The 27,938-nt window shown below is 58.4% G+C and overlaps 3 protein-coding genes across 3 annotated transcripts in view; 1 reads left to right on the top strand and 2 right to left on the bottom strand.

The window, feature by feature from the left end:
- Positions 1–141, top strand: part of NRL (neural retina leucine zipper) — a 1,631-nt gene extending 1,490 nt beyond the window's left edge. The window contains 2 exon segments of the mRNA XM_077770243.1: positions 1–4; positions 7–141. The exon segment at positions 1–4 is cut by the window's left edge and continues 197 nt beyond it. Of these exon segments, the coding sequence (XP_077626369.1) occupies positions 1–4; positions 7–141 (139 nt within the window).
- A 2,814-nt stretch (positions 142–2,955) lies between these two features.
- CPNE6 (copine 6) lies at positions 2,956–9,427 on the bottom strand. The gene is made up of 17 exons (XM_077770269.1): positions 9,368–9,427; positions 7,876–8,047; positions 7,273–7,452; positions 6,855–6,929; positions 6,616–6,690; positions 6,387–6,470; positions 6,206–6,295; positions 5,738–5,842; positions 5,425–5,511; positions 5,132–5,191; positions 4,734–4,867; positions 4,626–4,680; positions 4,482–4,533; positions 4,020–4,153; positions 3,637–3,873; positions 3,265–3,439; positions 2,956–3,148 (listed from the first exon to the last, which is right to left on the bottom strand). The coding sequence occupies exons 2-16, from the start codon at positions 8,041–8,043 to the stop codon at positions 3,302–3,304; spliced, it is 1,674 nt and encodes a 557-aa protein (XP_077626395.1). The 5' UTR covers positions 8,044–8,047; positions 9,368–9,427; the 3' UTR covers positions 2,956–3,148; positions 3,265–3,301.
- A 1,857-nt stretch (positions 9,428–11,284) lies between these two features.
- On the bottom strand, positions 11,285–27,923 carry CARMIL3 (capping protein regulator and myosin 1 linker 3). Its single transcript, XM_077770260.1, is given in 41 exon segments — positions 11,285–11,565; positions 11,671–11,781; positions 11,937–12,117; positions 12,201–12,319; positions 13,801–13,890; positions 13,995–14,061; positions 14,719–14,847; positions 15,198–15,301; positions 15,304–15,428; positions 16,091–16,191; positions 16,579–16,787; positions 16,928–16,991; positions 17,270–17,407; positions 17,546–17,633; positions 18,438–18,613; positions 19,011–19,124; positions 19,300–19,428; positions 19,869–19,967; positions 20,054–20,147; positions 20,361–20,429; positions 20,684–20,856; positions 20,937–20,991; positions 21,152–21,248; positions 21,353–21,434; positions 21,905–21,974; positions 22,069–22,173; positions 22,255–22,331; positions 22,875–22,952; positions 23,068–23,177; positions 23,390–23,476; positions 23,707–23,801; positions 24,275–24,363; positions 24,447–24,522; positions 24,748–24,821; positions 24,920–24,990; positions 25,230–25,327; positions 25,542–25,657; positions 25,743–25,802; positions 25,903–25,953; positions 26,295–26,389; positions 27,884–27,923. Coding segments are annotated over 41 exon segments (4,032 nt in total). The 3' UTR covers positions 11,285–11,539.
- Between the last annotated feature and the right edge of the window lie 15 nt (positions 27,924–27,938).

Here is a 27,938-nt window from a genome sequence, read left to right as displayed (position 1 = left end):
CCTCCCCTGGCCGCCCAGCTGGACGCGCTGCGGGCCGAGGTGGCCCGCCTGGCCAGGGAGCGCGACCTCTACAAGGCTCGCTGTGACCGGCTGACCTCGAGCGGCCCCGGGGCCGGGGACCACGCCCACTTCTTCCTCTGAGTCGCTAGGGGCGGCCGTGTGGTGTAGTAGGTGGGTGGGGGGCACCACCCAGGAGGCCACTTTACCATTCACTAGATGGTTACTGAGCGCCTTCTGGTGCCAGACACTCCGTTAAATGACTACATAAATATCCCCCAAACTTCCTGGACTGCCCAAGGCATGCCCCGAGGTTAGATGCCGGTCATTTTCTGGGAGAGAGGTCTCCGCAGGCAGGCAGCATACACAGCCCCCCACCTCCTGTTCCACCTCACACGACCAGGACACTGAGATCTGGAGGAGACAGTGCCGGGCACTGTCTGGGTGGGGCGGCGGGGTAGGGGAGGCGTGGATGATAGCTGGGTGACAGTGTATGGGAGGCGAGGGAGTGGTGTAACTTCCCCCTCAGTTTAGATTTTAATTCAAGGTTTTCAACCTGTAGCGCATTAAGGTGGTAATTAGCAATGAAGCAGTATTTTCATTCTGAGGCTTGTAAACACCTCATGCTAGGACTACTGCATATTTCAAGATTTCAATCACCAACAGCAAGACAGAGACTAGGAACTCTATCCATGAGGCTTTCATCGTATCCCATCCAGTGGCCTCCAGGGCTCAGACCAGCAAAGGCTTGAGGAACTGTAGGGGTGGTTGGCGTGGACTAGGTGAGAATTTTGGGCAGGAGTGTGGAGACCTGAGTGCTGGTCCCAGCTCTGCCACAGGGTACCTCTGTCATCTTGAGAAAATCACTTGCTCCCTGGGTTTTGGTTACCTCATCTGATCCTGGATTGGATGACTTCTGACACCTTTCCAGTTCTGGCATCTCCTTGGTGTGGGAGCCCCAAGAGTCTTCCCAAGAACCCCCCAAGATACCCTTCACCAAAGGGACTTCCTGTCCTGCTCCTGCTTCCTGAAAGCAGCCTAGGCAGTGAGCTCGTGCACTGGTCCTCTGCTGCTCTCTCCAAGCTGCCTTGGTCTCCACACCTGCATAGGGTACCCTTGTTACCTCCTGCCTTGCTGAGGGCTGAGGTTAGCCTTTGCCCAGCATGACAAGATGCTGAAAGAATGCAGTTTTTATGAATTAAACTTGAAGTTCAGGCAGAACTTTACACTATTGGCTGGATGTTCTTGCAATTTAAGAAGTGTTCATTCTTTAGCCTTGCTCCTGGTGTGTGTGTGTGTGTGTGTGTGTGTGTGTGTGCATGCGCGCACGCGTGCTATGTCTCAGTTCTAGAAGCCCAATGAAAATGGGGCGGAAGGGTGGGGATTGGGCCAGATGGAGCCTCCTCTTCCCACCGCCACTGCACAGAAGCCGAGCAGCATCAGTGACTGGGCCAGGCCTGCCTATGGCTATCCTGAGGTCCCACAGTTGCCATGGTTACCCAGCCCTTTGGTTCATCTGCCTACAGAGAGAGTAGGCGGGGGCTCTGGGCAGAGCAGAGGCATTGAGCTGGGAGCAGCTACCTCACCAGCCATTGTCGTAGGTCCTCTAAGGGACATAATAAATAGGGAGAAGCAGTCGAGGGTGGGGAAGAGGCTCCCATATGTCTCTCTTCCTTTCTGCCCCCTCTATCCACCCCCTCCCCAGCTGTCTCTTCCCATCACAGCTCTTGTTCTCTCCTCCCCCTCCTCTAGCCCAACTCATCCCTCTTCCACTCAGGAGCCTGCAATGGGAGGCATCTCCTCCATCTCCCCCAGGATTCTTTCTCTTCTCCTCTCCTTCTCCACCACTGGCCACTGGCCACCCTCTCTGGCTCTGGCTCCTCTCTCTGAGTGGCTCACAGAGCCTCTCCTCCTTCATCTCCTTCCACATGCATCATTGAAGGAAGAGGCTGGGGCAGGGAGGGTCCCTCCAGGGTCCCATCTTTTCTTCTCTTATTCTGGATATCACCTGTGCCTTGCCTGTTCTCTGGAGCTGCAGTCCAGACCCCACCCTGCTCTTGCACACCTTCCTTCACTGGCTGAGTTCCTGCACAGCACACACATGGGCAGAGAGAGACACCATGCACAGGCACCTACCCCCGTACACACAATCAGCCTACGTATTCATACACCTGGGTCTCAAGATGAGGCTCACATGGATACACCTCACAGAAGCTGCACACTAGTGATTAAGGGTGTGGGCACAGATGGGTTTGGGCTCAAGTTCGAGGCCCACCAGTTCTTTGATGATGGGTGAATTTAAATGGAGCGCCACCTGATTTGTGAGAGTGAATACATTTAAAGCACGTAGCAAAAAGTTTAACACATGCCAAACAATAATGTTTCACTGCTGTTGTTAATGTTATTAAGAGTACACAGCCTGACTTCCTGAACCTTTAAGACTACACTCATGAAGAGGCAGGGATGTGCAGTGCATGAGCACACACATTGCACACACATTCACACGCCCAGGAAAACCAGTCTGCACGGACCTAAGATGCTCCCTTTATATTCATAATTCATTAACAGACCTGCTGCCCTCCTTCAGTCTCCCCCAACACCCCTTCTGGGCCCGCCCCACAGCTGTGTGGGGGCTGGAGTTTAGCTTGTGGGGGACTCAGCTGGGCTTCTCTGGAGACAGCTGTAAGAGGGCATCAACCTGCCCCTTTGACAGCCCCTTATTAACCCCCCCCATCTCTGGTAATTAACCTCCATGGTGCTGGGCCCCCTGGGGTTGGGAGGTGAGGGTAGGGGCTCATCACATCCCACTGGCACACAGTTGGGGTGTGTGCTGAGATAGCTGAGATACCAGACTGCTTGGGAGCTCTGGCTCAGATTCTGAAAGGTGCTGGTCCTCATTTCTTAATGGTGTGTATGGATGGGTTGGTGTTGGGCATCTGAGGCATGATGGATAGAGGCTGAGGTGCTAGGAGTGGTTCCCTTTATTAACGACCAGAAAGTCAGGATCACTGAAGAAAGTCACAAGGCTGAGGGGTATGGGGCCTGGAGAGATAGAGCAGAGCTCACCACGCGCTTCCAGGACCGAGGGGGCACAGCTGGTCCAAGAGGGACAGGCACTGGTCACTTGAATCACAAGGGTCAGGACAGGCACCTGGGACAGGGTGGAATAGTCATAAGCACCTCCCTCTACACAACGCTGAGCCCAGATGAGCTCCACCAAACACCACCTTGCACCCCTGTCCACCCCTTTGGGCCCCCAGGACTCACTGAGAGGCTGAGGGAGTATCGGTCCAGTGGGAAGCAGTCACGGGCTAGGGCTGGGGGTCGTGGCCGGTGTGCAAGGCCTGGGAGCCCCTGGGCTGATGCCCTGGCTGGCGTAGTACTCCACCACCTGTCTGGGCACCTCAGCCAGGACACACTTAGCAAGCGCAGAGGGTGCGGCCTGGGAGTAGGGGCGGGGACGTGGTTAGGGGCCGGAGGTTGGGGGGAGGGCTCAGGGGAGGGGCGGAGCTTCGGGGTGGCCAGCTGGCCTCCGGCCTCATTTGGAAGCCTTCAACCCGGTGTGGGAGAGGCTGGTCGGATTTGAGGGCCTGAGGGGCTGAGGCGTCCTTCGGCCAGTGGGGGGCACCAGGCACTCACATCCTTGAAGTCCCGAAAGGGCACGAACTGGACGATGTCGCGGGCCGCGGGCACCCCTCGGGGGCAGCGCAAAGGACCGTCGTCGCCATCCAGCAGCCGCATGTCTGAGAAGTCCGCGTTGCCCACACCCACGATGATGATGGACATGGGTAGGCGGGAGGCACGCACGATAGCTGTGCGTGTCTCGGCCATGTCGCTCACCACTCCGTCCGTGAGCACCAGCAGCACCGAGTACTTCTGAAAGCAGGCAGAGGGGAGGAAGGGTAGGATCTGTGTGCAAGGGCCTTGGCACCTGCCCCAAGCCCGGGCCCTGGCCCTGGCCCTGAGTCCACCAGAGGACCCCCCAGTGGGGCAGCGCCTAGTTGCCTGCTTCTTCTCCTCACCGTGGCTTGGCCGGTGCTCTGCTCTCGCTGAGCGGGCTCGGCCACGCGGTTGATGATGGGGGCCACGTTGGTGGGGCCATAGAGCTGGATCTGGGGTAGGCACCGGCGGTAGGAGGCGATGACTCCCGAGATCTCTGTAGGCCAGGAGGTGAGGCCAGCAGAGATTAGCAGGGAGCCCTTCCTGACACCCCTTCAACCAAGGAGGTCCTTCCCTGTCTAAGGACTGCCTGGCCCCTTAAGTTCCTCACTAAGCAGGAGAGTTGGATGGTCCAGGCTCTGGGAGAGGAGGGTAGGCAGTTGCTGGGTCAGGAACTGGGAGTCCCAAAGGAAGACAGGAGCTGAGTGCACCAAAGGGCAGGGGGGGTGGCCCATGAGGATGGCGTCTGTGCCCCTGCATGAGGTGTACAGGCTGTGCACGCTGTATGGGGGGAGGCAGGGCAGGTGAAAATCTCCCCTCTTTACCTTCACATTCAGGGTTTTCCGGGTCAAAGTTGATAGCAAAGTCATGGGACACCTGTGAGAGTAAGGTGAGGGCAGCGAGAAGATGCCTTTCCTTCCTTTCTGACTCTCCCACCAAATCCTCCCTTCTTCTCAAATCCAGCCTACCTCGAAGTTGGGGGGGATTCGAGCCCCAAAGCCAAATGCTGGAAACCGCTTATCACTGGGGAGAAGAAAANCCGCCTCCCCCCTCCCCAGCCTCCCCCCGCCTCCCACCTGTCATAGTCTTGGCAGATGCCTCCCACTGCACGCAGGGCCTGCAGGTAGTGGTTGGGCTGACGGGGGCTGAGGCAGTGTAGGGACTGACTGCTCCTTGGGTCCCCATTGGAGGCCGTGAAGTCGATGGCCACCTAGTGGAGGTGGGAAAAGGGTCACAGTGCATCTATGAGAGCTAACAGAGGCTAGCCCAGAGCTAGGGTCCGTAGGGGAGGACCCGGGTAAGTGCAGTCAAGCCCACAGGTAGCCTCATCATGGAGTGGGGTGAGGGCTACAGGATGACAATGCTAAGGCTCATGAGAGGCCCCAGCAGGGGCAGCGGGGATTTGGGGTTCCTTCTGTTCATGATGTGCTTAGCCCTTTCCTCTTGCCTGTGTCCCCGTCCCCTGGGCCTTTACCGTGAAGCTGATCTGGCAGCCGCCCATGATATAATCCAGGAAGGTGTGCACCTTCTCCACCTAGCAGGAGGGGGAAGAGGTAAAGTGGCAAGATGGTCCTTTGAGGAGGGAGCTGAGGTTTGGGGGGAGGCCTCTGTGGGGGGAAGTGGAAGGGACAAGAGTTTTTGAGGTTGAAGTTCCCGGTGGGATAGGGCAAGCCTTCTCAGGTCCCAGAGGAGGAGGCATTGGTCTTTGAAACAAGGGCCGGGTTGAATCTGAGCAGCCAGCTGGAGGAGGCAGGCACCGGAATTTACCGTGCACTGGGCCAGGACCACGGTCCCCGAGCTCTTGTAGTTCTTCTTCTTGTCCCGGTACTTGGGGTTGATACAGTCCCACTGCATCTAGACCCCACACACCCCACAAGTCTAGAGTCACAATTCCATCAGGCAACCCCTGGTCTCCCTTTCAGGAGAGCCTCCCAGAGCAAGACCCCCATGGCTCAGTCCTTAGACCGAGCATAAGTACTTTCTACCCTCTCCTCCTATTACGTATACTGGGCTCTTCAGCACCCTCAGAATTCTCCCAGGGATCCGGGTGGGGTTCTGGGAGCTGGGGTGTTTGTGGCACCTCCTGCCCAGGGTTTGCTGTTCCTTCCTGCATTTCCTGGAATGTGCTGGTGAACTCGCCGATGAAGTCGTGCTTCCCGCTCGAGTCATAGTCATACACCAGGAACTGAGAAGGCAAGGAGGGGAGGGGAGAGGGGAGAGGGCTAGGGTTGCTTTACAGTGGTTTCTGGGGGCAGGGGAGGGACTTCAGGAGGTAGGAGGCTAATAGTCTCTAGGTCCAAACGGATGTCCTTAAGCTACCCAAAGAGGCTACCTGCTGAACTTTATTCTTTGGCTCAATCTGGCAGGGACTCTGGCCTTGATAAAAGGCACACATTGTAAGAACACTGAGCTGTGACTGGGTCTTTACTCCACCGTGGGAAGGGCTTATCCCATGGGGGAGGGGAAGGGGCTTGACACACTCAGGGGGAATGTCTCAGGCAGAGGCTAGATGCTCCAATAGGCTGCCCTTGCTTTGTGGGGGCCTCACCTTGAGAGGCCGGTGGATGTCACAGCTGCAGAGGGAGTGCAGGGACAGGCGGAATGGCTCCCAGCTGGGATTCAGGTTGTTCTTCACCACCTTGGAGAGGCATCCGAGAGCTGGTCACCTCCCCTCTAGGCTTCCCTGCTCTGCTCTTCCTCCCTCCTTCCCCACAGCTCCAGGCACTAACCTCAGTCCTCCAGACGAGCTGGTCACTCTGGTCCCCATTGGTCTTATAGATCTCCATGAAAGGGTCCGATTTGCTGAACAGATCCTGGACAGAGGAAGGGACCCATGAGCCTGGTCAGGTCTGCGAGGAGAGGGGGCTAACAGTGAGAAGGGAGCAGCCCTGATTCATCTTGAGTGGGGGGACCTCGGCTCTCTAACAGGGAAGAATGGGGCCTGGACTCAGTTCCAACCTTGTTGTCCAGCTTGTGGGCTCTGAAGGTGAGTTGCACATAGTCATTGGTGCCAGATACCTCCTCGGCCACAATCTGCAAGGGGGAAACAAGTGCAGGATTCCCCCCTATCACCCAAAGGGTCACCTTATGCCCTTTCCCTTAGGTGGGAGCCAGTCCTGGGCATGATGTCACCATGGATGTCCATGCAGGGGCATTGAATGCCATGCCCAAGGGTCAGTATAGATGATCTTGCCTACCGTGATGGTGGACTTGCCCGCAGTCTTCCCATTCTTCAGCAGCAGTGGCTTAGTCACCTTGGTTTGTGACACAATCTGGAGATGGAGGTGCAGCGAGACCCAGCTGTGACACCCCCACCTGCTTTGGCCAGGGAACAAGGGACAGAGTAATAAGGGGCCTTAGAGTGCTCACAGGGGCTGTACTTGGGCTAGAGTTGGATTTAATTTCCACAGCAACCTTAAGAGTTAGGCACGTGCCCCCATGTTTAGATGAGGAACTAAGACTCAGAGAGGTTAAACATCTTGCCTAAGGCTGCACAGCCAGTGAATGGTGGATTGGGGTCCAAGTCCAGACTGAACTCACTCCAGAGCTTATTCTCTGTTATTTCAGCTTTCAGAGGCAGAAGCTGAAGGGGTTGGGGTGGATGGGAATGCAAACCTGGCCCAAGGTGCATTCTGTAGAGCCGAGGAAGGTGTCATTGCGGGGGCTGGTGGCTCCGTCCTCAGCGTCAAACACGTGGAACTGCAGGGGCTGCTTCTCCTCAAAAAAGTACTCAAGGGCCAGCACCCGGGAGAAGACAGGGCTGGAGCAGGAGCGTAGCACCTCTGTGCGCTCCACCTGCGGCAGGGGGTGAGGGCCCTCTGGGAACGCAGGCTACTTTTCCCTGCCCTGGACCACCCTGCTCATGCCAGCTTTCCTCGGGCTCCCGTATCCCCAGGGATTAGCTCTTCCCTTGTTAGGCTGACCCGCGAGCTCAGGGTGCTGCCAGCCCACTGGACCATCCGTCCTCTGAGGCTCTGATAAGGCCTTTGGGAGCTGTGCCACTGCGTGGGCCGGTCCCAGGACCCTATGGGACTCCGTGGCTCTAAAATGGCTTATGTTTGTAACGATGACACACCTGTCTCCCAGGCTACCCCCACAGCCTAGAATAGGCCCCTTGGGGTCCTTACATTGTCCTGTGAGGCTTTCCTTGCCCCTTCCCAGCCCCCCCTCCTTCCCAGGCCAGGAGGTTAGTTAAGAGAAGACCCAGCCCATTCTCACCTCCACCCACTGCTCATCAGAGTAGAGCTTGAGCAGCACGCAGGGGTGGGGCTTGGTGAGTGTGTCTCGGTCCAAGAGGCCATGGCAGGACACCCGCAGCTCCACCCGCGAGGCCCCCAGCGTCATGGCTGGGGGCTCAGGCACCCATCCCATCTCAGGGTCCGACATGTCACTGTGGGGACAGAGCAGATGGCCTGGACACTGGAAAGGGAACATCTGCCAGGGGAGGGGTCTGTCTTCTGGAAACCTGGGTCCCCCCCTCCCCTNTGCTTGCCCCCTACCCACCCCCACCCCTGCCCTCAGCTTAGCTTCTCTGGAGCTGTGGACAGGGAGGGCGGAGGACCTGAGCTTCCCACTCTTGCACAGCCCCATGCCTCTGTCACCTCTGCTGACCTACTAAGCATGGATGGGGCTGGAGAGGGCCGGGGGGTGGGGGTGGGGCTTCCTGGCAGTCTTGGCTCCTAGGCCATCGATTGATCCATGCTTTCTGCTACCTCAGCACCTTCTGCTATTTCCCGACTGATGTTAGAGCCAGCACTGCACTCAGTCTTGGCACGAGGGAACTGAACTGGGGCAAGGGGGTGGGGACATCAGTGGAGGAGCCCCTGGAAGTCTAAAGGGGATGGGCCTCGGGAATGGAGTCTGCAGTGGGCAGGAGGAGGCAGGTTGTAAGACGCCCTGCGTGGCTGTCCCTATCCACCTCCCCCTGCTCATCTTCTGCGTGACGTGCGGCAAGGGAGGGGTGATGGGCTTGGAGAGTCAGAGACAGAGCCCTGTCCCCCTCCACCCCCCCAGCTGAAAGCTCTTCCAGGTTCCTGGCAGGGGCTCCCTCTATGACAACTCCCGCTTCCCTCCCCACCTCCCCTGTTCTCACACTTCTTGGCAGCACTGGCACTGTCTCTTAGCGACAGGATTTTTGGGGAGCCACAGCCCCCTCCATGCTGCCCGTGGGATGCACGCACGCCACCCTCCCCCAGCAGTGGTATCAAGCCTCGGGCAGCAGCAGGCAGGGGTATGCTGGCCCGAGTTCACGGCTGGTCAGTCCATCTATCTGTGTCTGTCCACATCTCAGGGTGAGGCTGTCTGATCCCATGTCGTGCTTCCCCCAAGCGAGTGTGCGTTGGTGTGTCTGGATGCCCCCACCCTGTGTGTCTGTCCCCTAGTCGTGTGTCTGTATCCAGGAGGGTGTGTGCCAGTTCCCGTACCTCCCTCAGAACTGAGACCCTTCTCTGGCTGGCTACCCCCCCTCCCTATAGCGCGTACCTTTCTGGATATGTGAGGGAGGGTCTGGGGGGGGATGGGGGGGGTCTCTGCCTTCCTGTCGCAAGTCTCCCAGCTCTCGCAGGGCCCCTGAGATGGGCAGGGGCATGTGGTGGTGAGGGGATCGGGCAGGACTGGAGACCTCTCTGGGGGCTGCGGGGAGATGTTGTTACGGAGACTGGGCCAGGCTGGGCCAGGCTGGGGCTGGGCTAGGGAGGAAGGGTAGGCTCACCTGGGCTCTAGTCGGGGGCTCCTCTCTCCGGCTCTCTGGCCCTGGCCCTGACTCCCTTGCTTCTCCAGCCGCTGGCGCCGGCTCCGGCTCCGGCTCTGCTGCTATTTATGGGGCCTGGATGGGGAGGGGTGGGGGGGCCGCAGCACCAGCTCCCCCCGCACAGACCGGTTGGGAGGGAGGAGAGGGGAGGGGCAGGGCCACTGCCTGGGAGGGAGCCACAGAGCCGGGGGAGGAGGGCGGGCCGGGGGTGGCTCAGAGGCAGGACCCCCACAGACACAGTGACACACATCTTCCCCTTCACACCACACCCACATGCACACCCATGCACACATTGTGGCAGTGCGTGCGCGCGCATACATTCACACCGGGAGATGATGGAGACACATGCACCCACGGCTCATGGGCTCACACGTATCCTGACACACACAGGCGCCAGCACCATAAACTCACTGTGACACCACGACAGTTACAGCCGTACGGATACACATAAGGAAACACACCCAGTCTCACAGCACTCTCCACATCGCTCTTGTGAAGGATATTCACAGTAACACATAAAAGAACACTGGGCTATACTTGTCACACACACACATACACTCATTCACACCAACCCAAATACCACAGAATGGAGATCTTCACGTGCTCCTTAAAAACCATCCCGTACCACGCTAAATCTCATAGCTTTGAGAATGAGGTCCGGGTCCCTCGCTGCTTTCCAACAGGGACACACAAGGAAATGGACACAATTGCTTAAAGACACACAGTCTCCCATCCTGAAGCAGGGCTGCCACTAGGGACATGCGCTAAAGGACTGATTCCCGAAGCATCTTCCTGGTGCTCACAATTCACCCCTCATCCCCCAGATTCAACCCATGTGGTCACATCCTTGTGGGAGGGGCCGTGCCACACATAGATCTTGAGGAAATAGGGCGTTAGTCATTCCCCAGTGTGACCTGGGAAAGTGAGCAATCGCCTGGGGAGCTGCATCCACACATGAGGACATCTGGGTACATAGTGACCTGGGAGGAGTACACGAGAGGGTTCACCAGAACACCCTTACCCTCCATCCTCTAAGCTGCTCTAAGGTAACAGCCATTTGTTGAATGTCTCCTGGGTGCCAGGGGCTGGGGCTGCACAGGTGATTGAGAGAGCTCCTGCCCCCGGGAGAGGCGCATGTATAAAGAACAGACAGACCCACAGACAGAGAGAGGATAATCTAATACACAAATACAGAATGAAATGTGACAGGTGCAATGTTCCGGACCTGTTCAGGATGCAATGGGTCACAGAGAGGGAGGGTTTAATTTAGATGAGTCAGGGGAAGGCAATCGGAAGGGCTTCACAGAGGAAGAGGTTCCTGAATGCAGCCTCGAATGCCGAGGTAGTATTTGTTAGTACACCAATGGGAAACAATTAATTTAATTGTCCCTCACCGTGGACACTTCCGTTCACCTTCGGGCCACTCTACCATTGAGACTCTGGCTATTGATGGCACCCCTAAGGTCATGCAACATCAATTTATTCCACCATTAGTGAGCCCGCCTGTGTGGAAACTTGCACACACACAACACAACACATTGCCCCCCAACCTTCTCTTGGTACATCGGGATCTTCCAATCCCACTGCAGCCCCCAGAGCCAGACACACACTGCTGCTGATTTGTGTCCTTTTGGTCTCTGCTCAGCCAGCTCAGCCCAGATCCTGCGCATACACTCCCCCACCCCCCACCTAGGGACGTCTCAGTCCCCTCCCCTTCAGGCCCATCTCTCTCCTGTCAGAGCTCCATTCCCATCCCTGTGGGCCAAGCACTGAGCACTGAAGGGGAGCAGATGGTGGGGGGTGGCGGCAGTGAATGGGGAAGAGAGCAGAGACGAAGCTGGGCAGTGATTTTGTTTTTTTATTCTATACAAGGAGGGAGAGAGACCTGGGGATAGAGGGACAGATCCGCCTTTCCAGGAGAGGTGCCGGCCCTGCCCCAAGCTCTGCCTCCCTCTCTCCAGGTTGCTCCCTCCCTTCCTGTCCCCCATCTCCTGTCCCCAGGCCTCATCCTGCCATCCTGCCCCTGGGGGATGGGCTGGCAGAGGGGCCTGGAGGCGTGGGGGGTGGGTGGGGGGCTGAGTCCTTGTGAGGCACATGTCGAAAGGAGGGCTGGGCAGGGGGCTGCAGCGGTTGTCAGTCTGTTCCTGGCTCACTGGTTCCTGCTGGGACAAATCCAGGGAGTCCTGTGTCCTGGGCAGGGAGAGCCGGCAGGGAGAGCCACGTCAGGCAGAGGGGGACCGCCCTTTTGCCCACCCCACTGGCACCTGCGGGGTCAGGGGGCTGCCTTCTGTCAGGCTCCAGCTTGTCACAGGACTGTGCCCGCCGTGTCCTCTTGGGCTTCAAGGGGGCAGTCCGGCGGCCTGGATCTGGGGGCCCTGAAATGACAGTCAAGGTGGGCCTGGCACATGAGTAGGGCTCCTAGGCTGGGTGCTCATCCAGGCTGTGACTCATCCCAAGCTCGGGAGGGGTCCTGATGTGGGCAACAAGGTCCCAGACGCGCCCCGAGCACCCCCCCAGCCATGTGGTAGACCTTGAACCTCGGGCTCCTCTTGGTCCTGCTGCGAGCCCAGCCTCAGCCGGGGTTTGTTCATTCCTGGGACCACACCCCCAGCCTCAGCCTCCTCCCTGCCCCCTGGCTCCTGGGGGGGCCGGCGGCCCCTGGGCACAGCCACTGGCTTGGGGGGCCGCGGAGCTAAAGGGGGGTCCTGCAGCTGGCAGAAGAAGGAAAAGACTGGGTCAGTTAGTCCTTTCCCCTCATCCCAGGGTCTTTCCCATCTGCCTTGCTGGCCCTCACCTTGGCATTCCTGGTGGGAACGGTCCTCTCTGGGAATTGGGCGCCCTCTTTGTCCTCCTCCCCGTCCTGAGAGGCTGGGCTGGGGCTCTGGCAGCTGTGGTTGGGGGCACTCTCCTCAGCTGGGGGATGGGAAGAGAGGAGAAGCTGCAGGAAAGGCATTCTTGCATAGCTCTCCCTGACCTTCATCCCTCTGAAGCCCTGAAGGCCAGGACTTTCCCCCTCCAAGCCTATCTGCTCCTGTCTCTGCGCCGGATGTCCCCTTCCGCTCTAGTGTTTCTGTCTCCTTGGTATGGTCTCTGGGATTGTCCTGAGCCCGTCACCTCTGGAGGGGGCCCTGGCCTGGCTGTTCCCCTTGCAGGACAAGGCCTGAGCCATTCCTGCTGGGGCAGAGCCAGGGCGCAGGGACTGCTGGGTCCATGGGCATAGCTGCCCATCCAAGGCTGCAGTGCCTCAGGACCCTGCCAAGGCTGCAGCCTGGCATTCTCAGGGCTCTGTCTGCCAGTCTGACTTAGCTGGTGAGAGGCTTGGGAAGAGGTGCCCTGGCACCTCCCACAGCCACCTCTGTGGCCTCATGCAATCCGAGCCTGAGGGTGTGCTACCTGAAAGGTGTTGTGTGTGTGTGTGTGTGTGTGTGTGATTCTGTGAGGTGTGAGTAAGAGGCACCTGGAGGGTGCTGGTGGTAGGTGTGTGCACAGTGGAGCATCTGACCATTGTGGTTTCCTAAATGAAGGATGGAGCCTCGTTTTCGGTGTTTTGACTCGTCTGGGTGTGGGATGGGATAATCAGCAAAGATGCCCTCAGCGCTGGGACAGCCTTGGAGGATGGGCCAGGGCCACAGGCTCTGCGCCATGCCCTTGTGCCCGAGCCTTGGTATGGGAGGGGGCAGGTAAGTGTCTACCTCTATGGGGAGATGTGTCCGTGTGAGTGTTGTCGGAGGGCTATATTCCAGGCCTGTGGGCAACTGAGTTGATGCCGAGCTGACCAGCTTTCCTTTAGAGGCTCCCTAAGGGAAAGGTGCTCTGAACCCAGCAGAAAGGAAGCATCCTGCCACACAATTTATTTACTCCTCCAGAGTCTGGAAGCCAGAAGGTAAATGACTTGCTTAAGGTCAACACTGCTGGTGGTGATTGAACCAGGACGAACACCCAGGGTTTCTGACCTCCACAGCATGGCTCTTGCCCTTTCCTCGTGGCACATTTCTGAGTGAGCTGAGGATGGCTTGGCAAGCTACTTTTGGAGGAGACTGGAATGTTCGCGGTGTGTCTGGCATGGCTGGTACTTGCCCACCCTCTTTCCCAGCTGACGGTAGCCAGAGGTGGCCCCTGCTCTCCGGAACTCCCTGAAACCATCCACAAAGTATTCTTCCTTTCTGCTAACCCTGGAAAAGCCACTTGTGTTCTGCAGGATCTTTCTTTGGATCGGGGTTGTTCATTTCATTTGGATGTGAGGCTCTGTAAATACCTGTAAACATTCTTACTGTGGTGACTTTCTCACTGCCCCACCTTGGTTGTAAATTCCCCAACACAGGGGCTGTGGCTTCTGGTTCTTTGGACACACCCTGGGCCTGCAGTGCTGCTGCCTGAGAAGAGGCGTTCCATACCTATGTGCCACGTGGCCTCTGCTCGCCGCATGGCACTGAAGCTTGGCTTGGTGCTTTGGGGTGGTGGTGGGGGCTTCCAGGCTCCCGGCCCTGGGGTGCAGGGAGGGGATGAGAAAGGGGGAAGAGGAAAGGCGAATTAGGAGGGGCCCCTGTGAGAGGGGTCAAGGGAAGGAAGTGAGGGTGCCCGTTCTCACCTGCATCGTCTGAAGAGCGCCGTTTCTGCCAAGCCTGGATGCTGCCCTCCAGGTCTGGGCCCGTACCCTGAAAGGACACAGCTGAGTCAGGTCATGTGCAAAGTCCGCTCCACATGGAGACAGCAGTTAACAAGGGGTCTGCTGTAGCATCTCATGCCATTCTCATGGCATTAGTCCCTGGACACTTGGACCCTTTGCCCTCAAAAGTCACACCCCTACCACCCTAGGGGGCGTAAGAAATGGCTTACACGAAGGAGCATGTTGTTATTTTAACAGTTACGTGTTTATTTTACGTGTGGTAGAAAAAAAGAACATGACTAGTACAAGAAGTCCACAATTTAAAAAATGATAAAGCTTAGGGCCAGATTAAGTTAAGAGGGTGAGTTGATTTAAATAAAAATGTGTAAACAATAATCCAGGTGGTATGTGGAGAAGGGAATACTCAGTCATAGAGGTGCTAATCAAGTCACCACACTTTCAGAAGCAGAACTCTAGAGGTAAGTATCTTTACGACTGCCCATTTTCCAAGGAGGTAGAGGCCCCAGGAGGCGAGGTGGCCTTCCCAGGCTTTCGTGGCAGGCGAGTGTGTGGACCGAGCAGAGCTTCAGCTAACCCCTTCTAACACCACGGAATCACCCTCTCCACCGGCCAGAGCAGGGATGGGGCACAGGAGGGAGGCAGACAGGGGTCCACAGAAACGGCTGGGTGCCTGGGCTCCCCTCACCTCTCGTTTCCCGTCGAAGCTCCAACCCTTGGCTCTTCCCAACCCAGGAAGGGCAACACCATGGACCCTTGGCTGCTGTGCCATCCCAGGGGCCAGGCCCCCCTCCCCTGGCTCCACCTCCTCAGTGCCCTGGAACAAGGCCTTGGGTTTACAAGCAGTTCCTGATGGAGAAGGGGCTCCATAGGCTGCAAGAAGAGTGAGGGAGGGCCCCTGCCCCTCTGAGACCCCAGCCCTGGAACTGCCTGGCCACAACCCTCTGACCCTCCAACCCTTCTCTGAGGAGTCCTTCATCTGCCCTCCTTTACATGCAGCACTCCCAGCATGCTCTGGGTTGCCAGGCTAGGGGGCCATTGGGATGACCAGAGTTCCTTAGAACCCTGAGTCCTGTCATTCTCCCGTTAACTGCCTGGGATGGGATAAGCGGGTGGGCTATGTGTGGAACAGCAACCGGGCAGGATGCAGCACCTTGCCTCACTTACCATCTTCCTGCGGAAGGAAGGCCCCCGGCTCCCCCCAAATCCAGGGAGGGGGCCGCTCTCTTCCTCTGGACTCCAACAGGGGGAGGAGTTATTGCCAAGGCNGTCCCCCTATCCCCCTTAAAGCTCCGGGGCCGGCGAAAGTGAAACAGGCCTCTGCGTCTCTTCTTCTGGAGCGGAGGCAGTGGCGGCTCCGAGAGGCCTGGCCGCAGGGTCCGCAGAGTCCGGGGGTAGCTGAGCAGGGTAGGGGTGAGTTACTGACAAAGTCACAGGCAGATGCAAATGGCCAGATGTGGAGGTCATGCAGGGCCCAGGCTGGTGCTGGTATTGGTCTAGCCATGGGTCTAGCAAACCTCCCACTTTCCTCTCGTCCAGTGTCTCCTGCTGCCCCATAACCCTTTCCACTTAGTTCTCAGGAGACCCGGCACTCTCACCTTCCCTGTCATAATCCTCCAGCAGCCTCCTTCCCTCTGTCTCCCCGGCAACTCCTTCCTCCCAGGCACCCCCATCCCCCCATCCTTCTCTCAGCTTCTCCAGCGACTCCGTTTCTTCTGGACAGGTGCTGAGGAGTCTGCAGGACTGTGACAGAGAATGTACCCTCCAGGGCTCTTACCACTGTCATCCCATCTCAGGGCCTGCTGTGACCCCACTCCCACCCTGTCCCCACCATCCCGCTGTGGTGGTTCACCCTGGCCCCATGCTTCCCAGCTGTCCTGAGGAGAGTCAGAGAACATGGGAGTTAAGGGCTGAGTGGGGAAGGATGAGAACGTGAGGGAAATGTTTCAGAGAGATGGGCTTTGGGACACTGTCATTGGAGAGGCCTCCATGATTTCTGGGAAGGGGCCCTTCAGGGCCTCTGGGGCTGCAGAAAATGGGACTGTGTCTAGGTGCCACACCTGGAGCTTTCATCCATGACTCTTCGGCTGAAAAAGTCCTCCAGCCCCTCATCCAGGCGGGTGGCCATCCCATTCTCCTGTCGTGTCCCAGTTACTGGCACCTGCTGGGAGGAAAGTCCTGTAGGGTATCTCATCTGGAACAGGAAGTTCTCCTTATTCCCTGTATCTACTCAAGGCCTTCCCTTTTGGACTTGGACTTGCCTCTTGTTGGCCCCATGAAAATTTAGACTTCAGTCCACCTGGGCATTTCCTAGGCGTGGTGGCTCTTGGCTCTATCCCTCACCCAAATGGGAACTGCCACTGTCTGGCAGACAGAGATTTCCTATCTGGAAAAACTGGCTAATCCCATCCTCTTTCCAGTGGCCTGCCTGGGCACCTGCCTGATCCTGCAAGGCTGATGTCTCTGGCATTGCGGTCCTAAAGCTAGCACCCCTGGCTCTGGCATTGCTAAGTGATGTTGGTCCTCTTGCAAGGACTTATGAACTCACACTAGGCCGACCAGGTCCTGGAGGTGTGGTCCTGGGGGGCCGGGGCCTGCCTTGTGTTTGATGTCTTAGTTTATAGCCATGAGTGGGCAGCTCGGATAGACCCTCCCAGGAGCCACTGCCTGCGGGCTGGCTGCTCCCGAGTCCTGAGAACCAGCCGGGGGGGATCCCCAGGCTCCCCAGCTGGCTTTCCATGTCCTGAGGACTCCCACCTGTGGGCACAGCAGCGTTAGAGGGACTAGCAAGAGGCACAGGGAGAAAGCAGGCTGGAAAGAAATGAAAAAGAAAGGGACCAGGGCCTGGGAGGGGTGTAGGGACCTGGAGGACATTAGAATTGAGGCTGGGGACTCACTAATGAAGGCGGACACTGGCCGGATCTTGCGGCAGCGTTTCTGCTTTTTGATGGCCATGGTGTCCTGCAGAAATGGAGACCGATGGTGGGGCCAGGTTGCAAGTCCCAGGAGCCTCATCTGAAGCCTCTTATTCCTCATAAAGCCTTGTCTTTAGAGCCCCTCCTGCCTCCCTTTCCTTGGGTGGCTGAGGTATTGGGACAATGGAAGAGGCTGGCCTGGGCTGGGGCTGGGGGATGAGTCCAGGCCCAGTGACAGGGGAAAGAAATGGAAGGGGATAGTGTTTTGCAGGTCCAGGGTCAGGACCTAGTTTAAGATGGGGAGTGAGAAGTGGGGGCACTCACGATGTTGGTCCCAAGTTCGTCATCTGTGGTCTCGTCATGGTCATGGTTCCGGCCTCGGCCCCGGGAGGACAGATCCTGCCCTTGGCCTGGCCCCAGTGGTGGATCTGATAGTGTCTTGAGCTGGGCCAGGTGCCGGGCCTGGAGAAGGACAGATGTGAACAGGTTCCCAAGGAAGCTGCTCACCTTCCGGGGCTTTGGGGGATGATTGGTTGGGGGAGATGGGATGACGGGGGGTAGAGAGCATGCCTGAGCCTGGCTGGGGTTCAGAAGCCTTACCAAGCTCTTGTGGGAGTGGTACAGCTCCTGCAGGATCTCGTCCACTATGGAGTTGGTCAAGTAGGTGACGACCGAGAGCTTTACTTCACTGTGGGCACAGGTGGGACTGCTTAGTCACCCCCGCCCTGGCCCCTAAGCCTTTCCCCAGAAGCCTAAGGGAGTGGGCAGCTGGCCTGGCCATCCATGGAGGCACCTTAGGTCTCCCTTGTGTCCCCATAAAGGCATGCTCTGTCCCACCCACTGACCCCCAGCATAGGTGTGTGTAGATCAGGAGGGTGAGCAAAGAGGAATTGAGGAGGAGGAGGAGCAAAGGGGTTCTGGGCCAGGCTCCTGGAGTTCCAGTGGAACAGAGCTGGGTAAATTGGGGTGCTGAGTGAACCCTGCTGGTCTCTGCTGGAAGCCCAGAAATGGGCTCTTCTTGAGTGTGGCCATTTCACGGATACGTGTGATAATTTTCCTTCGCTTTGGTGAGCGGTGGCACCCAGGATGAGAGAGCACTGGGGGGCGGGGCAGGAGAACTGGGTGGGGGAAAGAGTGTCGTCCATGCACCCCTACTCGTATTGATTTTGTCCTTGCCTTTGAGGAGGCTGTGCTTTGTTTCGGGGATGTCATTCTTGGTGTATGTGTGTGGCTACGTGTGTGTGTGTGTGTGCGCGCACGCGCGCGCGCGTATGTGTGTATCACCAGGCTCCTGAACCCAGGCTCAGCACTTAGATTTCTAGGGTAAATACCCGTTAGACCCAAATAGCAAGGTTGCAGTTAGTTAAAGATTTATCCCTTGTAATGGAGATTGTGTAATTCATTATTCATTGCTGATAGCTGGGCCCCAAGTCCCTAAGTGCTCTGGGCCAACTCCAGCCCCATCCCGGTGCCAACCCCCTCCGCCTCTCACTCCAGCTTGTTCTGAATGTCCTGTCCTGCCTGCTCCAGTAGCGCCCCGCGGATGAAGTTCCGGGGCACAGTGACGCGCTCAGCCACATTGCTCAGCATCTTGTTGTGCCCCTCAGCCACTCTCATGGCCACAGGACACAACTCCTGCGTAAGGCTGACCATCGACTCCAGGATCACCTGGTATGGGGGGAGGAGAGGCCAGAGCCCCATGGGGGGCAGGGTCAGGGCTGGCACCACACTGAAAGGACTCGAGTCTGTCTGTCCCAGCCCCCCATGGGGAGACTGAGGGGCCCACTAATGTTCTGGGGCTGTTTACCAGCAGAGCCTGGGACACTCAGGCTTCCCCACATTCTGGTACATGTCATAGGACAGGGGAGAGGTCAGAGTCTAGGGGCCAGTGCGGAAGCTGGCAGAAACAAACCCAAGCCCTGTTTTCTAGCATAGCCTGAAACACTGGGAGTGTGGGTGGCTTCAACTCTAGATTTCCTTCCTGTCCCCAGGAATTTCCCCACGCTGACCTCAGCCCTCAGCTTTGAGCCTTGGTCAACACTGGGAGTCTTCCCTCAGGACTTGCCTGCAGTTCCTTGTCCACAGCCTTGGACACCTCACTGGCAACTGACTCCAGCCTCTGCCGGACAGGCCCGTCGTTGGCCAGCACATGGCCCAGCTCATAGAGGCTGGGAAACAGCTGCAGAAGGAAAGGGTTATCATCAGAAGGTCAGAATTGGGCCTGGCCAGGTCCTTGGGGGCCCTGGGCTGGGAGGGCAGATGCATGGGTCAGGGCGCGGATACTCCTGGGATAGCGTGGCTGGCCTTCCGGGGCTCTCGGACTGCGAAGGAGCGTGGGGCTGCGGAGGGCTCACCGCCCGTGAGTTTTTGGCGTCCTTGATGAGGTCCCGAGCATAAAGCAGCTCATCCTGCACAGGCTCCAGGGGGCACAGCCTCAGGGCCCGAACCTCCTCCTGCACCCGGCCACACAGCCGCTGCAGCATCTGGAGCACAGCCGGCAGAGGTGTCAGCAGGGTCGGGGGGTGGGGAGAGAAATCCTTGCACCCTCATCTTCCCAGGCGGGACCCCAGGCATCCCATTTCTGAGTCCCCTTGGGCAGTGCTCCTGGTGTTGGCACTGACAGGGTGGTAGTGGTGTCTCTGGATGGCCTGTTTTCTCTTCTTCTCGGGAAGCCCTTGAATGCTTAGGGGAGCTCCTGTGGTCCCGTGGACTCTTTGTCTCCCCCCGACCCCATGTTCTCTCACATTTGAGGCCACACTCTGAATGTCCTGCCTTTTGCTTTCCTTTGCACTCAGTCCAGTTATGGACACCACAGAATGCGTCTTTCATGCCCCCGCCCTTGCCTGTTGCATGCTCTATCACATCACACCTGAGCCCTGCATGCCCTGTGCGTGCCCCACGTGTCCCAGAGGGAAACGTTTACTTGCTCGGCGCTGCTGGTCACCAGGCCCTGCTGCAGCCTGAAGGCCTGCTCCTGGGGGCATGTCTGGGAGTGGTTGTTCCTCACCAAGCACCACTGGATCTGGAGATGATGGGGTGGGAGGGGTCAGGGCCTGGGACGTGTGCTGGTCCCCACCCCTTGCTCTTCGGCCCTGCTGAGGCCTCTACCTTCTGCCAGACATCCTCAGTGCGCTCCGGGGCGCTGCGGTAGGCTTGGGAGATGTCACTCACGGGAAAGGACATGAAGCGCAGTGTGTGGTTGCTGTGGGGCACAGTGACACAGCTGGGTTAGGGAGAGGTGGGGAGAGGCCCTTGCTCCCCATACTCCCCTTGCTGACCATTTCCCTCACCCTGGCCTTTCCTAACATATCTCTGCAAACAAGCTGAGTGAGCCAGGGTGGGGCTAATGTAGCAAGCCTGGTCCAGGCCTGGGGAGGCTGGGGCTGGGGTCAGGGCAGAGCCCTGGTCTGCTCACCTCTCCAGGGCCCTTGCGATGTCCAGAAAGCCCAGGGCAGACGTGTTGTTCCGATCCCATAGGATGGTTCTAGGGAGACAGTGAACAGTAGTTGGTTACCCCTCCCCCAGGGTCCCTTGTAGGGGCAGGCACGCCACCCCACTCTGGAGTCCTCCCTCCTTTCCCGGGTGATGACACTGACTCCAAGATGGTTCTGGGCCTGAGGGTGTCCTGGAAGCTGGGGTACGGAGCAACACGGCAAGCAGGGAGGGCGTGTGTGTGTGCGTGTGTGTGTGGAGGGGGTACTGGGACTCCGGGTCAGAGGATCCAGGTGTGCGCCGTACCTGAGGGAGGAGTTTATCTGCAGGGCCTTAGACAGCATCTTGGCCCCGATGTCCTCCATGCCATTGCCGCTCAGATCCACCTTAGCCAGGCAGGTGTTGCTGCCCAGGGCATTGATGAGGATGCTGGTGCGGAGCTTCAGCCTCGAGTCCGCCACCGACAGTGACTGCAGGGACTATGTGGGCAAGAGCGGGGTTGAGCCCAGTCCCCGCAGTCCCCACCACTGTGGATCCTTTCCCAGGCCCAGTCACTCACACAGTCCTCTTCTTGGATCAGTTGCACCAGCTTGTGGAGGATCTCCTCCAGGGTCCTGTGGGGAGTCAGGGCTCAGAGTAGGAGGGGAGGGGCTGGGGTCATGCTACTGGAGGAGCAGGAGGTGACTTGAGCAGGGAGGGGCCAGAGGTAATACAGTGAGTCAAAAGGAGAGCGGATGATGGAGTGAGGTCTGTGGATATGGGGAGGGGCCTCACTTGGCCTTGACATTGAAGTTCTTGCCCAGGAACAGGTGCTTGAGGGACTTGTTCTTGCCGAGTGCGGGCACCAGTGTCAGGAGGTCCGAGTCGAACCCTGGCCAATAGATGGGAGAGGTCTGGTCTTGAGGCCCGAGGGGGGCCCTGTGCTCCAGGCCCTTGGCCCCATGGATCCCCATGAATGGAAGTGCCCCTACTCACCATTGTCTGACAGATCCAGGCTGCCCACACAGGTGACAGCCCCCAGCTGCTCCTGCAAAGCCTGGGCTCCTGCTGAACGGAGCTGCAGGGACACGTGAGGGTGGGGTGGGGATGCAGGTAGAGCACCTTTAGTGCTTCGAGATTAGAGCAGTGACACCAGGACTCAAGGGCATGCTAGGCCTCAGGTGTAAAATCATGAGGCCCCCTTCTCCACACCAGATCCTTTCCTAGGACTCTCTCCCCTCCCTTTAGCCAGAAATATCTCCAGGCTGCTGCTCCAGAGATAGCTCCCTCCTGCCCTCTAGTGGGAAAGTCTAGTATCTCCCACCCCAAAGCTTTCAGGGGGGCATACTGCAGGCTGAAAATGACCTCTGGAAAGAGAAACAGAGACGACACACTGAGAAAGGAAAGTGGAAGTTTGGTCAGGTCGGGGGGTCACAGAGGTGTAGCACAGAGGATGGAGGCAGAGTTTGACGAAGGTTGGAGAAATGAACAGTGAGGCGATGGGTGGGGGACTGGCAGCGGACATTAGGTGACTAAGGGCTCACTCACCTCACAGCTGCTGAGGTCCAGGTGCAGATCACTGAGGTGACTGTTGAGGGAGAGGCCCTGGAGCAGTGCCCTGTGGGAGGAAGGTCAGCAGGCCCACATCTACCCCTCACCCTCTTCTCTTATGCTTCCCTCTTGGACGCCCCCCAACCCTGCACCCACCCGACCTGAGGGCCTCCAGGGGCAGCCTCGTGGCTGACAGGTTGACGTGGCTCAGGGTGTAGGCGCTGCTGAAGAACTGCTTGAAGGCGGGCGGGGCCTCTCGGCCCTTCCTGCAGAGACTCCTGGGGTCAGCAAGGGAGGCAGATGCCTATGGCTCACCCCATCTCTCCCTGCACCCCTTGTGCTCCCACCTGTGGGAGCAGCTGTTGCGTGCCAGGTTGAGGTAGGTTAGGTGGGAGCAGCAGCCGTGGAGCAGGGCTCCCAGAAGCTGTGGGGAAAGACATGGTGGGTCTCACATGGGCTGGGAAGGGCTGGCAAGGACTCCTCCCTCCCCATCAAGGTCCTGGCTCTTCACACTTGGCAGTCCATCTTTGTGAGCCTCTCTACGAATGCCCACTTCGCCTCTTAGTGCCTCAGTTTCCCCTCTGTGGAAAGTGGGTCTATCCCCGCCTGACCCCCAGGGGTGGCAGAGAGGCTCACAGGCAGTGAACGTGTAAAGCCAGAGCCGTTAGGGGCTCATAAGGTGCCTTGTTCAAGTTAGGGGAGCAGTCCTTTCCTCTTGGTGGACTCAGCCAGGAGCACAGGTGAGGAATGGCGAGAGGGCTGGCTTTTAGGGATAGCCAGCACCACCCTGGGCAGTGGCTGGGATAGCGTGCCCCACAGGTGTGAGCTGTGGGCTTTGCTTTGTAATTCAGCTGAACTTGGAGTTATCCCGCCAACTCTGTCCACTCAAGGCAGAGGCAGGGAGACAGGGACCACCCTGGCCTCCCCAAATCACCTCAGGCTGGCTCTCCCATCACCGACCCCTCACCAAGTCAATGGCGCAGTCAGTCCCTGCCAGGTCCAGGTGCACCAGAGCATTGGGCTGGGCCAGGAAACTGTAGAGGGCCTGGGAACAAGGACAAAGGGGCTGCCAGGGAAGGGGTGAGAGAGCCCCTCCACCCCCAAGCTACAGGGCAGAGACTCCCAGGTCCTGAAGCCTGAGCTAGGTTCCACGGACTCACATTGGCCTCATCTGTGGCAAGCAGCCCAGGGTTCTTGCTCAGGTCCAGGTATCGAAGGGAGCTGGCAAAGGCTGGATTGGCCCCGAACGTCTGGCCCAGCGCCTGGAGCCCTGAGCACAGCGGGCACTGGGCTGGGTTGGCCCCCATCCCCACCTCTTCCCCTTCCATACAAGTCATCCCCCACCCCCCCAAATGTGTCTCCTTTCCCTCCCTTAGGTCCCTGGGACGCTGTGTGACTGTGTTGGTACACTTCTGGGACTCGAGGCTCCAGAGGGTGCTGGAGGAGGTAGAAGTCAGAGGTCAGGGGTCCTGGTGCAAGTACCTCGAGGGGAAATGGCAGTCTTGGCCAGGCACAGTTTGGTGAGGCCAGTGGGGAAGCAGAGGAGCTGTTGACTCAGACTGAGAAAACCTGGGAGTTGGAGAGAGAAATGGGCCCAGTGAGAGGCTGGGCAGTGGGCATAGGTGGCGCAGAGTCAGAGTGGGGGCTTGAAGGGGGGTACAGGCCTGGGTTCAAGGACAGCTGTCCTGGGGCAAGGGCTAGCATCAGGCTGGAGAGTCCTTGTTTGGCCCCGGGTTGGGCTCTGGGCTAGGACAGGGGTCTGTATTGTGGTGGGGGTAGGATTCAGGGCTGGGGCTCACCCTTGTCCTCGATGGGGTTGTGGGACAGAGTGAGGGCATGCAGCACACAGCTCCCGTTCTCCCCAAACACCCCGGCCAGCTTCTGGACAAAGTCCCTTCAGGGAAGGGGAGGAAGGATTTGTTTGTCCCAGCCCCTGGACTTCCCCTCTTCTTCCACCTGCCTGCCTGGTTGGGGCTGCAAAGGTCAGAGGCCTCCATAGGTGGGGACCAGCTTGGGGCCTGCCAGGGAGCTTGTCATCGCTATGAGGTAGCTGGGAAGTTGGGCCAAGACAAAGCCTAGCTTTGGATCCTTGAGACTAGAGCAGCCCACCCTGCTGAGTAGTTGGTGGAAGAGAATAGGGAGGGCATGGAGCATACTGGGAGAGGCCATGGAGCTGGTGGGGCAGGAGACTTAGGTCTGAGTCCCAGCTTGACCATAGACTTGCTTTGTGCCCTCGTTGGGCCTTAATCTCTTTTTCTGTAAAGAGCTGGAGGAGATAGCTTGGGGGCCTGTATCATGCTCTGAGGTTCTGGGATCCTAAGACTACATCAATGGGGCACCACTGCCCAGGGAGGAGGCTGGCCTCACGTCTTAAGCCCGGCGTTGTCCAGCACCAGCTCTTCGAGGCTCCCCGACTTGCTCAGGGTATGTAGCACCTGTTCTAGCACTTCAGAGCCCTAAGAACAGAAGGGGCTGTGTGATCAGGAGCCAGAGAGGGCACTACTCTCCAGCCCCTCCTCCCACCCCTCGTGGTTCCTACCAGCCGCAGGTCCTTGCAGTAGAGTTTGGTGAACCACTGGTTGTAGGCCAGGGCTGCCACCATTAGGGCCAAGTCTCTGTGGGGAGATTGAAGGGGCAGGAAAGTGGTGAGCAGGTGGCTGGAGCAGGAAAGAAGAGTCTAGGGATGGGGCGTTTGGACTGGGGAAAGGCTAGACCGGTAGAAGGCAAGGGGGTGGAGTGGGGTTAGGGAGGTACAGTTGGGGTTGTGGGTAAGATCAGCAGAGGGAGCCTGGAGGCTGAGGCTGGAATGGGGGGATTGAGTCTCTGCTCCATCTGCTTACCGGCTTTCCAAGTGGCTGAAATCCAAAAGATTGAACTCCCGGTTATCCTCGGCATGATAGATGGTGTCCACATCCTTGGAGAGGTGGAACTGGCTCACACCTGCTCCCCTCCCTCCCTGCCCTCTCCCTCTGGGTCCCTCCTGCCCACCTGCTGGGTCCCTGCCCAACGTACCCATTGCACCTCCTCACGGCAGTGCAGCCCATTGTAGTCACAGAGGGCAGCGTAAGTCTCGGAGAAGCCACCTGTAGGGCAGGATGTGAGCTGGCTCCATGAGAGTAAGGGTGTGGGGAAGAGGCTTGGAGTTCAAGGAAAGGTCAAGGTCATTTTATGTGACCCTTATCCTGGGTTCCTGCTACACCATGAACCACTGAGGTCTGGGAGTTACGGAGTCCTCAGGGCAGGCACAGCCCCATGCACAAAGGACTCTGGACAAGGGCAGGGTAGTTTAGGTCCCACTTGCAGCAAGTCTGCCCTTGCTCACCGCAGACACTGTGAGTGGTCGATGTGGAAGTCTCAGAGTTGGGGGACGTGTCTCGGGGCCCTTCTGGGGTGTCAGCATTTCCACGGCGGATTAGACACCTGGAAAATGACCAAATCCATCTCAGAGAAGGGTGGAAGGAAGCTCTCAATTTTTCCCGTTATAGCTTCTGCGTCCCCAGGAAGAAGCAGGAGTGGAAACATAAGGGCTCTTCCCCTTGGTGTTCCAGGAGCCAAGGTCCAGGGGAAGGACGGAAGGGTGGAAGAAATCTCCTTGTTGTCTAACCCTTTGAGAGACTCCTCCTTTGCCACTCACCCAGGGCCAGGGCAGACCTTGGAGAGGGCAGAGCTCACATGTCGTGTCACCTGGTCCACGCTCTCAGCAGATGGCAGCCGCATGCTCACCAGGCCACGCTCTGTCTCCACTAGGATCTGGAGGAAAGGGAGCACCAGGACCTTAGACATCAAGTCCGTCCTCCTGCTGGCCCAATAGTAGGGCCCAAGTCATGGTCCTCACCTGGTTCTGACTGAGCGTATTGAAGGCGCGGATTTCTAGGACATTGAAGGAGCTCTCCACCTGTGGGGGGCATGGGGGTGCTCATCTTAAGGTAAGGGACTGGCTGCCTGGCTCGGGAGGAAGTATGCCAGGTGTACTTCTGCTCCTCGGCCCAACTTACCTTGGCTGGGACTTTAAGGGGGAAGAGGTGGAGGCGCCAGGAGGTCAGGGCCTTCGGACAGAGGAAAAGAACATCAGCAGCAAATGGCCGCTCCCGGGCCCTAGGCCACCTGCCCTCCTTCAGCCCCCTCAGCCTGTGTGCACCCCTGTCAGCAGTAGCCCCCTGCTCCGGGTATCTTCTTTCTCTCCCATGCCCCACCCTGGGCTCCTGGATATCCACTCAGTCTAGCCTGCCCTCTTCCCTGGGCTTGGGCTCCTCAGCTCTCCCCCATCACCCCCAGTCTCCCCTGCCTTTCAGACTCCTTGCTCTCAGCAGCCCAGCTGCCCTTGATGACACCCCCTCTGCCTGTCCCCCAAGCCCCCCACCCCCCCGCCGAAGCCCAGTGCCCTCACCAGAACTCGATCTTCAAACTTCTTGGGCTTTGTCTCCAGCTTCACTCGATGTTGTTGGAGCACAGCCCCTTGGCTTAGGCACCTCCTGATGCTGTCTGCAGGTGGGTGGGGGGCCTGCTCAGAGCTCCCCTTACCCTGGCCACCCCTACCTCCCCAGGGCTCTCCAGGGGTGGGGTCAGATGAGAGGAGAAATAAGCACAGAGAGAGCTTTCCTTCTTGGGTGGCTTTTCTCTTCTATTAGACAGGGAGGGGGGTGTGGAGAAAACTCTGGCTCTGGATGTCCCTGAGTCAGGGGACAGTTGCTGAGTGACACCGTCTGTGGGAGGGTGTGTCTTACACTTCTGAGGGTGTGAAGGATTTTTCCAACCCATGCACTCCAGCAGCCATCGACATATACATAGTGAGTCAGTGTGTGGGGGCGTGGGGGTGTCCCTCTGACTATATTCTAGGTGGTCTGGGTATGAGTATCTGCCTTTTACTATGCATGTGTGCACGCCATTGGAAGATGACAGGGAACCCGCGTTGGCATTGCTAGAGATGGATAGGTGAATGAGAGTATGCTGTGCTTGTAGTTGTGAAAGACAGCTCTGGTGTGAGGGGTTGGGGGGTGAGAAAGAGTTAGTGTTTAAATAAGCCCAATACCCACTTCCGAGCAGAACCATCCAGATATCCCAGTGTGTGTGTGTGTGTGTGTGTGTGTGTGTGTGTGTGTGGTGGGGTGCGTTTTCTGTAAAGATGTGTGTACACACATCCGATGATTGTGTTTATGCGTGTGTGTAGGTATAGGAAATTGCCATGGTGCCGCATGCCTCTGGGTATCCTTGAGCGTCCTGGTCTCTGCGTGGGCTAGCCTGGGCTCCCGCCTGGGGCGAGGGGCGAGTGAGGGTTGTGGTAGTGCTGGGGGGCGGGCCTTGGTTTGGGCTGAGTCTGAGAACCACGCAAACAAGAGAGACCTTGAGGTCTGAGTGTGAGTAGGAGAAGGGGCAGGCTAAGAGGGGGGCTGTGGGAAGCGAGCTGCAGAGACCCTGCTCTTGGTTTTAGCTCCAGTTACGGTCCTCTTCCCTGATTCCCTTCTTTGCCCCACTGGCCTGGGAGCAGCCAAGCTGCCAGAGGGGCTTTCAGGGCCAGTTCCGGGGCGGGGCCGGGAGGAGGGAGGGTGCTGAGCCAAGAGGCGGTCAGGACGAGGGGCAGCTCCCGTGGCCCGGCGGGGCGGGTCGGGCCCCGCCCGGCGGGGAAACGGAGACTCTCCGGAGGGGAGACTGCACGTCTCGTAGAGGGATGGGCTAGGATCAATGAGAGTCAGCCCCGCGGAGCGCCAGGGGACTGCACCTGTCACCGAAGATCGGGACGGGCGGCTCTGGGACTGGAAGGTCCTGACAGGGTGAGGCGAGGCGGGCAGCGGAGGATGCTCGCGGGGGACAGCGATGCCCCTAGCTAGGATGCAGGGGCAGGATACTGCCTTGGAGCCGGAATGTATGGGGCGCGGGGAGGGCGGGAGGCAGCGGGGCTGGGGTGTACCGCGGGGAGGAACGCACTGGGGCTGGGATGCTCCCGGACGGGGTGTCCGGGAGACCACCGCAGCCTCATACCTTGCAGCTCGCGGGTGAGCTCCGCGCTGGGCTTGGCCATGGCGGCCGCTGCGGC

Source organism: Crocuta crocuta, unplaced genomic scaffold (genome assembly GCF_008692635.1).
Source record: "Crocuta crocuta isolate KB4526 unplaced genomic scaffold, BGI_CrCroc_1.0 scaffold175, whole genome shotgun sequence".
NCBI classification, from domain to species: Eukaryota; Metazoa; Chordata; class Mammalia; order Carnivora; family Hyaenidae; genus Crocuta; species Crocuta crocuta.
The sequence above is the reverse complement of the archived record's forward strand: the minus strand, read 5'-3'. Positions and strand labels throughout refer to the sequence as shown.

Excerpts from the sequence above, each read along its gene's own strand:
- CPNE6 (XM_077770269.1), bottom strand. The coding sequence starts at position 8,043 with ATGTCGGACCCTGAGATGGGATGGGTGCCTGAGCCCCCAGCCATGACG. Across the intron at positions 5,512-5,737 it reads CAGCAAACCCTGGGCAGGAG|ATGCAGTGGGACTGTATCAA; the intron begins GTGCCACAAACA and ends TGTGGGGTCTAG. Across the intron at positions 3,440-3,636 it reads CCTTTCGGGACTTCAAGGAT|GCCGCACCCTCTGCGCTTGC; the intron begins GTGAGTGCCTGG and ends CCCTACTCCCAG.